The 12,498-nt window shown below is 34.8% G+C and overlaps 1 protein-coding gene across 5 annotated transcripts in view; it reads left to right on the top strand.

Annotated features, from left to right (window-relative positions):
* Nucleotides 1–865: 865 nt before the first annotated feature.
* Nucleotides 866–12,498, top strand: part of sfxn5a (sideroflexin 5a) — a 29,171-nt gene continuing 17,538 nt past the window's right edge. For 4 of the 5 annotated variants that reach the window (XM_079855331.1, XM_079855333.1, XM_079855334.1 and 1 more), the window contains exons 1-10: nucleotides 868–1,018; nucleotides 5,905–5,973; nucleotides 6,056–6,133; nucleotides 6,512–6,538; nucleotides 6,791–6,845; nucleotides 7,395–7,420; nucleotides 7,518–7,571; nucleotides 7,662–7,718; nucleotides 9,108–9,173; nucleotides 10,677–10,767. In XM_079855331.1, coding sequence (XP_079711457.1) covers nucleotides 962–1,018; nucleotides 5,905–5,973; nucleotides 6,056–6,133; nucleotides 6,512–6,538; nucleotides 6,791–6,845; nucleotides 7,395–7,420; nucleotides 7,518–7,571; nucleotides 7,662–7,718; nucleotides 9,108–9,173; nucleotides 10,677–10,767 — 580 coding nt within the window. In that variant the 5' untranslated portion in view covers nucleotides 868–961. Of the gene's footprint in view, nucleotides 1,019–5,904; nucleotides 5,974–6,055; nucleotides 6,134–6,511; nucleotides 6,539–6,790; nucleotides 6,846–7,394; nucleotides 7,421–7,517; nucleotides 7,572–7,661; nucleotides 7,719–9,107; nucleotides 9,174–10,676; nucleotides 10,768–12,498 lie in introns of all 5 variants that reach the window. The other variant, XM_079855332.1, reaches the window with a different exon arrangement.

The following is a 12,498-nucleotide window of genomic DNA, read 5'->3' as shown; positions in this document are numbered from 1 at the left end:
AAACTTTTCACTTTGGGATGCATCTCTGACTGTCTTTATTTGACAAAAAAGACAAAGCACTCATATGTCGTTGTATGCAGTGATATTGAAAATTAAACCACTATTCAAACACTACAACACTATGCCAACTACACTACTGTAGTTATATATCCTCCTAAATTATATTTGCCTCAATGATTAGATGATACATTTATCTTTCAAGCAATCATTAGTGAAACAAATATGCTAAAAAGATTCCCCAAGAACATTTGTGATCAAGTGTTTTGCACTGAATGGGTTCATTTTTATATATTTTTAGAGAGTATTACTAGGAGAACATAATTTTTAGCACAATTAATATTACACAGCTATTGACAAGCAATTTGGGGAATGACTATCTTGGATAAATTATGTAGCTATATGTCACACCCTGTGCAATAACAAGGTCATAATGACTAAACTGAACCACATTGATGTAGGTAGTTAAGGCGATTGAAAATGTAATTATTAATTAATTAACTAATTTGTTAATAAAAGAAAAGCAATGTTTTACTGACGTTTATGACAAATCTTACAACTACTCTTCAAACGTCATCCATCTATGGAAGCTTGTTTCTACCATGGTAAAAAAAAATAAAAATAAAAAATAGGCTATTTACATCTCGGAATTCTGACTTTTTTCCCCTCAGAATTACGTATCACGCATTCTGACTTTATAACTCGTAATTGCAGAAATGTAAATTGAAATTAAATTTAGATAAAAAAAAAAAAAGTCACAATTACCCTTTTAATTTTTTATTCTGTGGCGGAAACAAGCTTCCAAAATTCATTACACCCACGGGGTAATTTATCCTTTGACCTGTTAGAAAACGACATTACCCAAAATGCATCGATACGGATGACTCGCACACTCTGAGGGAAGTCTAACGTTACTCTAGTTTCAGAGCTCAGTAAAACAGCTATATTGAATGCAAAACCTGCCATGCCTGAATCGACTGTGTGCCCTCCGTTTAGACTCGGCGAGTCTCGGTTTGATCAGGTAAATAACAACCGGACCCAGTCCATACGAATGTGAGACCTTTGTGTTTTTGTATCTGGTGGATTTCTTCAGGCTCACTGCAGACGAGTTTGGAGACAGAATGTTTCAAGTGAATTGTTTTAGAGGAATCTCATTTTGCTGCTCGAATGAGCTGCCGTTCACTTTACTCGCTAAAACCATATCAAAACAAGACCAAACAGTGCTCTGCAGTGTTTGCCTGTTCCGCCTGCCTCCCTCACACTCTGGCTCAGTCGCATTAACAGTGACCTCTGTTGGTAACATTACTACTTTGCAAAATGTGATAAATATTGATGTTGTTGCCTAGAATAAGTCAAATACAATAGTATAACCTCAAACAATGGGTCAGCCCAAAATGCCATATAGCTACAATATATTTTTTACTTCTTGTGATAAATACATGCACGTCTTGTTACCAATTGCATACTGTTGCTATGGTTACTTCATAAGGCGTACCAGATTTAAGTGGCCGGCTGCATGAACCATAGACATAATATACACTGCTTAGACTAGTTTTATGAGCTGCTTATGAAAGTTAGTCATCATTTTTTCTTCAAAACTGTTCATAACTTTTAAAGGTCAGTTACGTAAAAATATTTTAATCTAGTTTAAATCTGTTAAGTAAGACTGATTACACGAGTACTCTGCACGAGAAGTTGCGGTAGTCTTTTCTTCCTTACTCTAGCTAGCTAAATAGCAGCTAATGCTTCCAAAAGCGGGGTTTCGCAGCGATGCCATTGAAGAATAATTTTTGTTTCCCCCAAAAAACTTTATGTGAACAGTTCTTAAAGGTGCACTTTTTTTCTTAGTGTGAAAAGCATTATAATAATCTAAAGAAGATCTTTTCCCACTATAACGAATCTTTTGTGGAATAGAAAGGTTCCATTGAACCATTGATGTACGGAAGCCCTAAGAGGCCATGGATTGTTATTTTTTTCTATCTTGTTTTCTCGTGATCACGACTTAATTTTCTCGTGATCTCGAGATAACAAAAGTTGTTTTCTCGTGATCACGACTTAATTTTCTCGTGATCTCGAGATAACAAAAGTTGTTTTCTCGTGATCACGACTTAATTTTCTCGTGATCTCGAGATAACAAAAGTTGTTTTCTCGTGATCACGACTTAATTTCTAATATATGATCTCGACATAAAACCGTTTTCTCACGCCGTCATGTGTATGTATCGCGATTCGCGAGAAAATCTCGCTCCTTCTGAATGTTGTGTATATCATGTAGCCTACGTGCGAGCTGGCTTCTTTGATTTTGAAATCTACTTCATAAAAAGCCCGCAGAAGAGATGGACCCTGGCCATACTTAACTGATCTCTGACCATTTCTCGGGTCAGCCGCAAAAAACATTAATCTGCATCTTTCAAACATAATTCTGGTAGACATGCAGACGTCCAGGACCTGAAGTTGGCTGGCAATGAAACTGACTACACGTTCAGGGTAGCTATATTGTCTTCTACGATAAAGTTGCAGACCTGACAGCCTCCTCCAAGTGTCGGACACTAATGTGGAAGTCGCCAATCACTGACAGACATAGAACTATTTCATTTTGAGTGAGCCCGTTATCAAAGTAAAAGCGAATGCGATCATCCATGATGCTGCTTTATTCTGCTTTTGGTGCTTATACTGTTCTTGCCGACTACACAGAAAAAAACAAGTCGTGATCACGAGAAAACAACTTTTGTTATCTCGAGATAACGAGAAAATTAAGTCGTGATCACGAGAAAACAACTTTTGTTATCTCGAGATCACGAGAAAATTAAGTCATTATCACGAGAAAACAACAGAGAAAAAAAATATTATCCATGGCCTCTTAGGGCTTCCGTATTGATGCCAATAAATAACCTTTATTTTTAAGATTGTATTGTGACGTTGGCTATATCCGAGTGAAACGGCTTTTCGAACTAGAAAAAAATGTAGTGGGAATCGATTGGATCTTTGTGGTTTGATATTGCTGTGATGTCATGTGAGTGACAGGTTGTCCCGCCCTCGCGCCAATAAAAACGTCATCAGAGAGGAAAAGAGATGTCGCTGCAAGAGGGAGGGGAAGTTATTTTTGATTAAAGATTACGAGGATAAATGAGTTTTGCAAAAAATATATAATGAAGTCTATAATTAAATATTTTATAATAAATACTGCAATATTCCATAAAAATAGGAATTTAGGAATTGTCTATTTTGATTTAATTGTAACTTTAAGACACAGTATAACTTAGTGGTTATGTTTATGCAACTGGCCCCTGTTCGTAAGTTCTGTCTAGTATGCCCTGATTAATTTGTAATCTAACTGGTGTGACTACTGGCTACATTATATATAGGCCTATCTTCAACAAAACATAGCCACAAAAGTATATAGTATATACACAAAACACACAGTGTTGGGGAAAGTTATTTTTAAAAGTAATGCATTACAATATTGAGTTACTTACAAAAGTAACTAACTGTTGCTTAGTTACTTTTTATGAAAAGCAATGTTACTTTTGCATGAATTTTTCGCTGGGCTTGCTTGTTTGTTTTTAATAACAGTATAAAAGGGCGCAGCTCAAACAAAGCTTTCAGCGGTTCTGCCATTCTGAACTGCAAAAGAATATGACGCAGGAGAAGAAAGTTCAATACTCTTACTTAAGCAATGAAAAGAAAAAAAGAAACACAAATGTGATGTTTATCTAAAGTCATTTTAGTATGGTTGAATTGGATCATCGAAGGTCAGAGACAAAGACATTGGTTAATAAAGTGAATTTAAATACATAGAGTACACAAATTGTGTTATTTAACATTTAATTATTGCAGGTTTGTGTAATATTCTGAGTTAGCATTTTACAGTTTTTATTAATTTTGAGGAATACTGAATCTGTTTTGTGCAAGTGAGGTGAGTAAATGCATGCTCACATTTGAAAAAAGTAATCTGATTATAACTTGCGTTACTATATATATATATATATATATATACATACATAATATATATATATATACATGCATAAATATATATATATATATATACATACATATATATATATATATATACATACATACATACATACATACATATATATATATATCACGCAGTGTTGGGGGTAACACATTATAAGTAACATGAGTTACGTAATCAGATTACTTTTTTCAGAGTTACTTTTTTTGTAAATATATATATATATATATATATATATATATATATATATATATATATATATATATATTACTTGTATGTAAAAACTACATATTTAGAGACCCTTTGCAAACTTTTTCTTTAGTAGTTAAGTTTTACTTGAGGTCAGGCCCCAGACCCTTATAATTCAAACCCCGGCCTCAATTAATTATTTTCAAGCTTCAGCATCAAATATGAAGAGATAAAGCATCGTCAACTGTTTTTTGCCAAAGCAAGTTCATTAGCAACACTACTCTATTAAAACATGTGGAAACTCGAACATTCACTGCGACAAAAAAAAACAATTTAAGCCATTTTATATGCATTAGTGATTCAATAACTTTAACCTCAGAGGAAGAGGATTTGAGAGGTAATTTATTTATTCATTGATTTATTTAGTACAGATGATTCACATCTGCTGTTATTTCTCTAGCGCTACCGTCCTTCATATGTGTAAAGGGCCGCCTGTTAGATGTGATAAACAGAGAATATGTTGCGTGCTGCTTTGAAATCTTTCTCTCTCACACACATTTGAACATTTTAATTGCATTGGAAGAAGTTTTTTTAGGTCCACAGATCAGCCAGCAGCAGTTGGTGCGCACGCATAATGAGGCGGACACACCTGGCGTGCGAAAACAACTGGTTCGGCCCTGGTGTCAGAGTCTGCATCAGCAGCTGACTCCCGCGTCTGGAGAAAGTTTCTGGGACCTCAGAAATAATCTGTTGAATAATTTAAAGAAATTGTGAACATATGATTATTAATAATCATGCTCATTATTCTCGGGAGAACTGTTCTTGTTCCACACAAACCTGCCCCTCAAGATGAGTTGCCTGTTACTTAGCATTTGTAGAATTCATTGGATACTTTTGGGGGAATCATTTTTTTCCCCACACAATAAATAAATAAACAAATCAATCTAAACAATCACAAGCTTAAAATTAACCAACAAATAATACAAGATAGTTTAGTTTATAAGATATGGTGGTTATAGGGTTAGTGCAAATAGGCTGAGACAAATATCTGATTATTTGTCATTGACATTTTAAAATATGATGCCAAATGGCTTAGATTATAACACAATGCCATTTTAAACAGTTAAATAGCTCCACTACACTATACTCAGTAAAAAGGAAGACATAAAATACAAAATTGTCTTACTTTTCCTATGTTTCCTATGCTGCATTTATCTCTATTGCATTTTTAAACTAAAAACAATGGACCCTCTTAAACCAGGTATGCACTGCAGATGTTTAACTTATAAAATATATTAGATGATATTATCATCTAATTAGGTGCAATTAATATTCTTTGGAGAAGTGGGGTTTGATGATGATTTTACTTCTTTTATTGCATTCTCTCAACTTTTAAGATCTTAAATTTTAAGATCTGTGAGATTTTAAATCTATAAGCCTTTAACTTCCAACTGATTTATATGAGAAAACTGAACTATTTTACAAGGTGACAATTTCATATAAATCCGTTCCATGTGATTTGCATGAAAACCCACGATTTTTAGGGAAAAGCAAGCATGAAGGTCCAGCCCTAAACCTAACCTTTAGGGGAGCAAAAGTAGATTGCATGAAAAATGTATATGAATTAGGCACCAGTTCACCAAAATGTAGTTCTGAATTACCATGGGAGTGTTTTGAAACTCCCAATATGTTAATGGAGTGCATTTTATTGGTTTATTTCTTAATGTTTCTTTGTTACTTCAGGGTTCATTTTCTGGCAGATTAAGACACTTCTTGAATGTGATCGACCCTCGAACGCTCTTTGTTTCAGAGGTAAGCGAGAGTCTCCTGAAATGTAAGCCTCAATTGATTTGAAAGTTTATCTGTGAATGCTGTTTTCTCTTTTTTATTTTAGAAACATTTAAATGAATGTATGAAACTTCTGGATCAGTTCAAAAATGGAACTCTGCCTCCGGGTGTGACTAATGTACAGGTAAGTTTGGGGCCCATTAAAAGTAAATTTTTTGGTACACTCCTAAAAATAATGGAGGTTTTCACAGTGATCCCACAGTAGAACTATTTTAGATTTCCCAAAGATCCTTTCAGCAAACAGATCTTAAAAGAACCATGTTTTTCTTATGTGAAGAACATTTTAATAATCTAATAATCACTATGAAGAATGAAAAGGTTTCATGGATGTAAAAGGCTATTCATGGAGCTATATATGCCAATTAAAGTGTATTTAAAGAGTGTGTCTAGCTAATGAGAATGTAAGAAGAATAGAAGACATCAACCAATCAAATTATCAGAATTTGACAATTCCATTGTAAAGAATGTTTGTGTCATGCATGTTTCTCTATTTTTCGCATAGCTTTGGGAAGCACAGAAGATTAAACAGGTGAGTGTGAACAGCGTTGAAAGCCTTTTTACAGGTTCCTATTATGAAAGAACCCGCTCAAATCACTCAACATCTTCGTGCGCAGTGTGACACACACTCGCAAGCTGTGGTTCTGAATAATGGTGTAATGAGAGGAGAATTGCGGAGAACCTCAGCATGGTAATTCTCCCATCAGTCCGCTCTCACCTCTTATTCTCTCTCGTTTTCTCCTCTTCATCCTGTCTGCTGTCTGTGGATTCATTATGTCCTCAGGCCATCATCCATCCAGACACAGGAGAGAAGATCCCCATGCCCTTTCGCATGTCAGGTAAGGGTGTGAGTGTGTGTGTGTGTGTGTCTGTGTCATGGGTGGTAGGCAGTTTTCTGCTTGTTACCAGCTCTGGAGACTAGAGCTTGGTGGTAGGGGGTCTCTCTGGACCGATCTGTTGGCAAAGGTCACACTCAGCTGGGCTCTGATTAAACCCTCTCCCTCCTGCTGTCTGGAAGTGTTGTTGGGCCACTCAGAAATAGGAGTATTTTAGTCTTCTCTTAACACTACTATTTAAAGGGAGAACAGATAGGGAGAGACCTGCCTGACAATTATGATGGCTACCTCTGAACAATGCTATCTTTTATGAGTAATGAGGATTTTGTTAATCTGTTAAAGGTCAGTAATAAAGCCATAATGTCATATGAGAGATGATTATTAAACCAAACATGACTTGAAATGTACATCTGCGGCCTGATCCAGCATATTCAAATGTCAAAATTACATTCTTAGTGTTATTCCATTATTGAATCATGGATTCTTTTTTTCTCCTGAAATCATCTCCTTCCTGTTCTTTGTGTTGGCACATGTTTTTCCTTTTTCTTTCAGGTTTTGTGCCCTTTGGTACTCCAGTGGTAGGTCGATGTGGAAAAAAAATTAAACATTTCCTTGTCTTGGTCACCAAATGTTAACATTAAATCAATGTCAAATCACTCATTCCTCCATTTATAGGTTGTGGGACTTCTTTTACCCAATCAGACATTTGCTTCCACCATCTTCTGGCAGGTGTGGTACACATGTGTTTTTCTGGTCTTTTTGCTTGACTTTAACCTCAAGCTCGCTTTACTATGAACTCATTCTCACTGTTTCTCACAGTGGCTGAACCAGAGTCACAACGCCTGTGTCAACTACTGCAACCGTAATGCAACTAAGGTATGGTGTAACTAATGTAATTTTGACCAGTACATATGATGACATGGAAAGCAAACTAAAGTTATTAAAAAGCAATTAAACGAGTGCTGCAGAGATAATATATTTTTGTAGGCCAACCCATAAGTTAGCATCACCCTGGTTCCCTCGACAAAACCAATACAGGATTTTTACATTGGTTTTTAGATTATTGCAGAAAGTAAGTTTATGATTCTTACGCATTTTGTTCATCATAATATTCTTCACATATGAACACAAGTTTTTGAGGTCTAAATACAAGTAAAAAGCTAAAACTAGGCTACAAAGGATCTGTACCACTGTCACATGACTTCAACGTCACCACCATTAAGCTTCTGAAGACTAGTTGAGGATGAATAGTAAGAGCGTGATTATTAAACACACCGAGACTGTGAAAGCGTACTAGCGAGTGGATGAGTTTACCTGTTCGACTTGTCCTCAGCAACCCATTTAACCACTGTTAGCAACACAGTATAAAAATTATAAGCATTAAGCATTATGGATGTATTTTATGTCATAGAATAAAACATGAAAATTTCTTGAGATTGTTAACCACAGGCCTTATTTCAGATATTTAACCAAACGCCCATTCAAAAAACCCATTGACTTCAAAACTTTGGAACTGGAAGTACTAAAATGCAAAATGTACTATGTTGTATCATCTTATGAATAATCGTAAAAACTATTATAATACATAATAATACTCGTGGTTATAACTTTTAGGAGTAAGATAATATAAAACACACATTGAACACCATGTTATATCCACTTAAATTATAATGGATTATAGTTCCCATATTTATAATGTATTGTAAGTCTCACATCTTGGCATTGAAAGTTATAACCCATATGTAATTAAAAGGTATTGTAGCTGTTGTTCCAATTCATGATATGATACAACATGTATGTTTTTTTGTAATACTTTTCAATAAGGTTTCATTTGTTAATGTTAAGTTACTTTAGTTAACATGATCTAATGATGAACAAAACCTTTAGCAATTATTAATCTTAGTTTATGTTAATTTATACATTTACTAATACATTTTCAAATCGAATTTTGTATCTGTTAACATCAGTTAACGAACTGTGAACTGTGATCAACAATTGTATTTTTATTAACTAACATTAACAAAAGGTAATAAATGCTGTAAAATTACTTTACTTTTATTTACTTGCATGTACTTTAACAAATTAGACCTTAAACTCGTTTTTTTTTTTTTTTTTTTTTTCTTTGTAAGGCATTATTCATGCATTATAATGCCGTAAGAGTACACTTATAATGCATTATAAATACAGGCTTCATGGAAAGTGTTACCAAAAATGCCATATTAATTACATTTTTTATTAATTTGTTTTTTTTTTGTTTGTTTTCAGCCCACACCAATGTCTACATTTTTCCAGGGTTATCTTGGTGCAGTCAGCAGTGCAGTTACTATTGCAGTGAGTTCACATGTCTACTACACAAAATTGTATTATGTAATTAGAAATAATTCTATTTTAATCCTTAAATTTTGAATTGCCATTTCACGCTAACAGAGAATAATGTTATCTGTGACTTTTCTGGTACTATGTGAATTTAATTTTAATAAGCAAACTGATGGAGTCTAATAGCATCACATATAGGCACACAGAGCCCTATGCTGTATTTCACTTTGCTGAATTGCATATCCTTCTAGTCACGCCCATGTGTCCTCTAGAGCCAATTAGCTGCCCTGCTGGGTGGCAGTTTGATGCCCAGGGGCATGACAAGCAGAACCATGGTGACGACAACTACAAATGGCCCCATGCCTGTGAGAAATGCGGGAGGGGGGCACTAATTAAAACTACAATCCCTCTGAACACCCCTGCTGAGAAGGGAAGCGATGTGTTCTCAGATGTTTGTTAGACGGGCTCTCAGAGATGACCAGAGACTCACAAGGCGAGACCAGAAACAACTTAGCATAGCCTGTCATGACCTGTCATAAAGCCCACTGGGAGTTTTTTAAGGTCACTATGAAAACAAATGTGTATTCATTGCCACCCATAACGTCTTTGACTTCACGTGTAGTATTTGCCATAAGTTTTCATTGTTTCACTTGGCACATGTTTCTGTTTTTCATTTGAGTTTGAATTTGAAGACATGGAAAAAACAATTCAGTTCGGAGCTGTGGCACAGCTTTTTTATGTGAAAGCTGTTGTGTTCATGGGCACTCAAATTCGAATTCAATTTTTTTTTTTTTTTATAAAATTATGTTTTCTTATAAAAACATATATATATATACACACTACAGTTCAAAAGTTTGGGGTTGGTAAGATTTTTTTAACATATATATATATATATATATATATATATAGATGTGTTTTTGTAAAATTGTTATGCTAACCAAGGCTGCATTTTTTTTATTAAAAATCAGTAGAATAGTAACATTGTCAAATATTTTTACAATTAATTTTAAAATAGATAATTTATCATTTTCATATATTTTAAAATGTAATTAATTCCTGTGATGCAAATCATTACTCCAGTCTTCGGTGTCACATGATCCTTCAGAAATCATACTAATATGATGATTTGCTGCTCAAGAAACATTTATTATTATTATTATTATTATTGCCAATGTTGTAATAGTATTAATTAGTAATAATAATAATATGTTAGTGTTCTTAATATTTTTGTGGTACATTTTAAGGTCTTTTTTATGAATAGAGAGGTCAAAAGAACAGCATTTATTTGAAATGGAAATCTTTTGTAACACTATAAAAGTTATTACTCTCACTTTTGATCAGTTTTTATGCCTCTGCTGAATACAATTTTTTTTCTTTTTTTTTAATAAAAAAAATCTTACTGACCCAAAACTACAAATGTAAACATTTCTCATGTTAAAAGTATTTATAAAAGAATATATATATATATTTTTTTAAATTAAATAAAAATACTAAAATTAAATGAAATTATGTGCACAGGTGGGGCTGAATATTCTTATTAAGAAAGCTGAGCATTTCAGTCCGGCTACAAGAATCCTGGTCCAGAGGTTCATCCCGTTCCCTGCCGTTGGTATGTGCATGTGTGCGAGAGTGTACTTATGTACGTGTTAGCGTTTAATGTGAGCTTGATTTCCCGCACCACTTACTCTGCCCTTATGTGTTTATGACAGAAATCAAGCAACGGCTTCCTGTCATGTGGTCTTGCTAAACTGCTGATTAGTAAAACATAAAATGATTGATTCAGTAATGTACGATATTAATTAATGCATGCTGTTTTCTATCAGCTCTTTTGCTGTCTGAAAGCGCACGTCTTTGCATTTGTAATGACACTCAATTTCTAAATGAGCATTGGCTCAGACTTTCATTAAACCTCCAGCGTTTGTTTATTGTTGTTTGTTCTCATGTTGTGTTTTGACTGATCCTGTTGTCAGAGGGGGACGCTACTGAAATGTTATCTCAGTGTTCCATTAGCGTGCTGAGGCTCAAACAGGTCCAGAGGGGCTGAGGGAGACTGTCCCACAATGCCTTGGGGATCCTTGGCTGTAATTAAATTGTTTTCGTCCCCCACCCCACCCCTTTAATTAAATCAGCAGGTTCCCCCCTCACCTCTCTGGACTGGAGTAACGGGACCTTGTTAGCTCTCGGCTGCCGCTCTCTAATTGGTTAATTAGGCCTAAAGTGCTCTCTGTGTTAGCACTGGGCTCCCTGTCTCCAGGCCGCCATGTTGTTGTTGTTTTTCAGTGTTTAGTTATAAAAGGCAGTCAAACACAGCTAATGAAACGCAGTGGAAACAAATTTGCCTTGGATTTTATTTTGCTTAGTTTTTTTGCATTCACAATTATATACATTTTATGAAAACAGCATTCATTTATCATTTTTCTTAACCTCAAAATGACACACTTGGAATCAGCGCCTATATAAAGACAGTTTATAATGATTTTTGGCATCCATATGGTGACTTCCTTTGTAAAAATTTAGTATGCATATGTTTTTCACTGTTATCCATTTTTGATTCTCTCTCTCTCTGTGTGTGTGTGTGTGTGTGTGTGGTTAATTGGCCTGGGTCTGAACCCCTCAGAGGTGAATAGCTATTTACTCAGCCAATTAACTCAGCCCCACAACACTGCAGCACTGAACACTGATAACTCACAACACAAGGTCTGTAAATTAAAAATGCTTCAGGCTCTCTTTATTTCTCTGTTCACACACACACCCACACCAATCTCACCACATGCCACAGATGATAATGCCAGAAAGTAAATCATTATTCTAATCATTTTTTACGCTTGTAATTCATGTGCGCACTTTGACATGACCATATGAAACTATTTGTTTTATATCCAGTTAACCCCTCTCAACGCAGACGTTCCAGATCAAGAATGTTTTCCAGTTTTGATTGCTTTTATTTCAATATTCACAGGCGGTGACTCTCTAACAGATTATTAGTACTCTAATTTGTTCTGTTAGTTCTATAGCATTTTTAGTATACAGTATAGCAGTGGGGTAAGATGTGTCACCCCCAAACTACCCCAATGTGTTGGTCCAGGTTCATTAACTAATGTTAACAGAAACAACTTTTGATTTTAATAATGTATTATTAAATGTTGAGATGAACATTATCTGAGATTAATAAATGCTATAAATTGTTAGTTCATGTTGACTGATGTGTGGCAGTAAAGGTAAGTTGTCTTCTGCTAAATAAGGATTTATGTTTATATTTTTTATTTCAAATGGAAATTGTTAACGTCTTCCCCAGTGATTTAACTTTCCCTTCACGTGACACAGCTTACCCCTTACTATT

Source organism: Squalius cephalus, assembly GCF_949319135.1.
Source record: "Squalius cephalus genome assembly, chromosome: 21".
Classification (NCBI taxonomy): Eukaryota; Metazoa; Chordata; class Actinopteri; order Cypriniformes; family Leuciscidae; genus Squalius; species Squalius cephalus.
The sequence above is the reverse complement of the archived record's forward strand: the minus strand, read 5'-3'. Positions and strand labels throughout refer to the sequence as shown.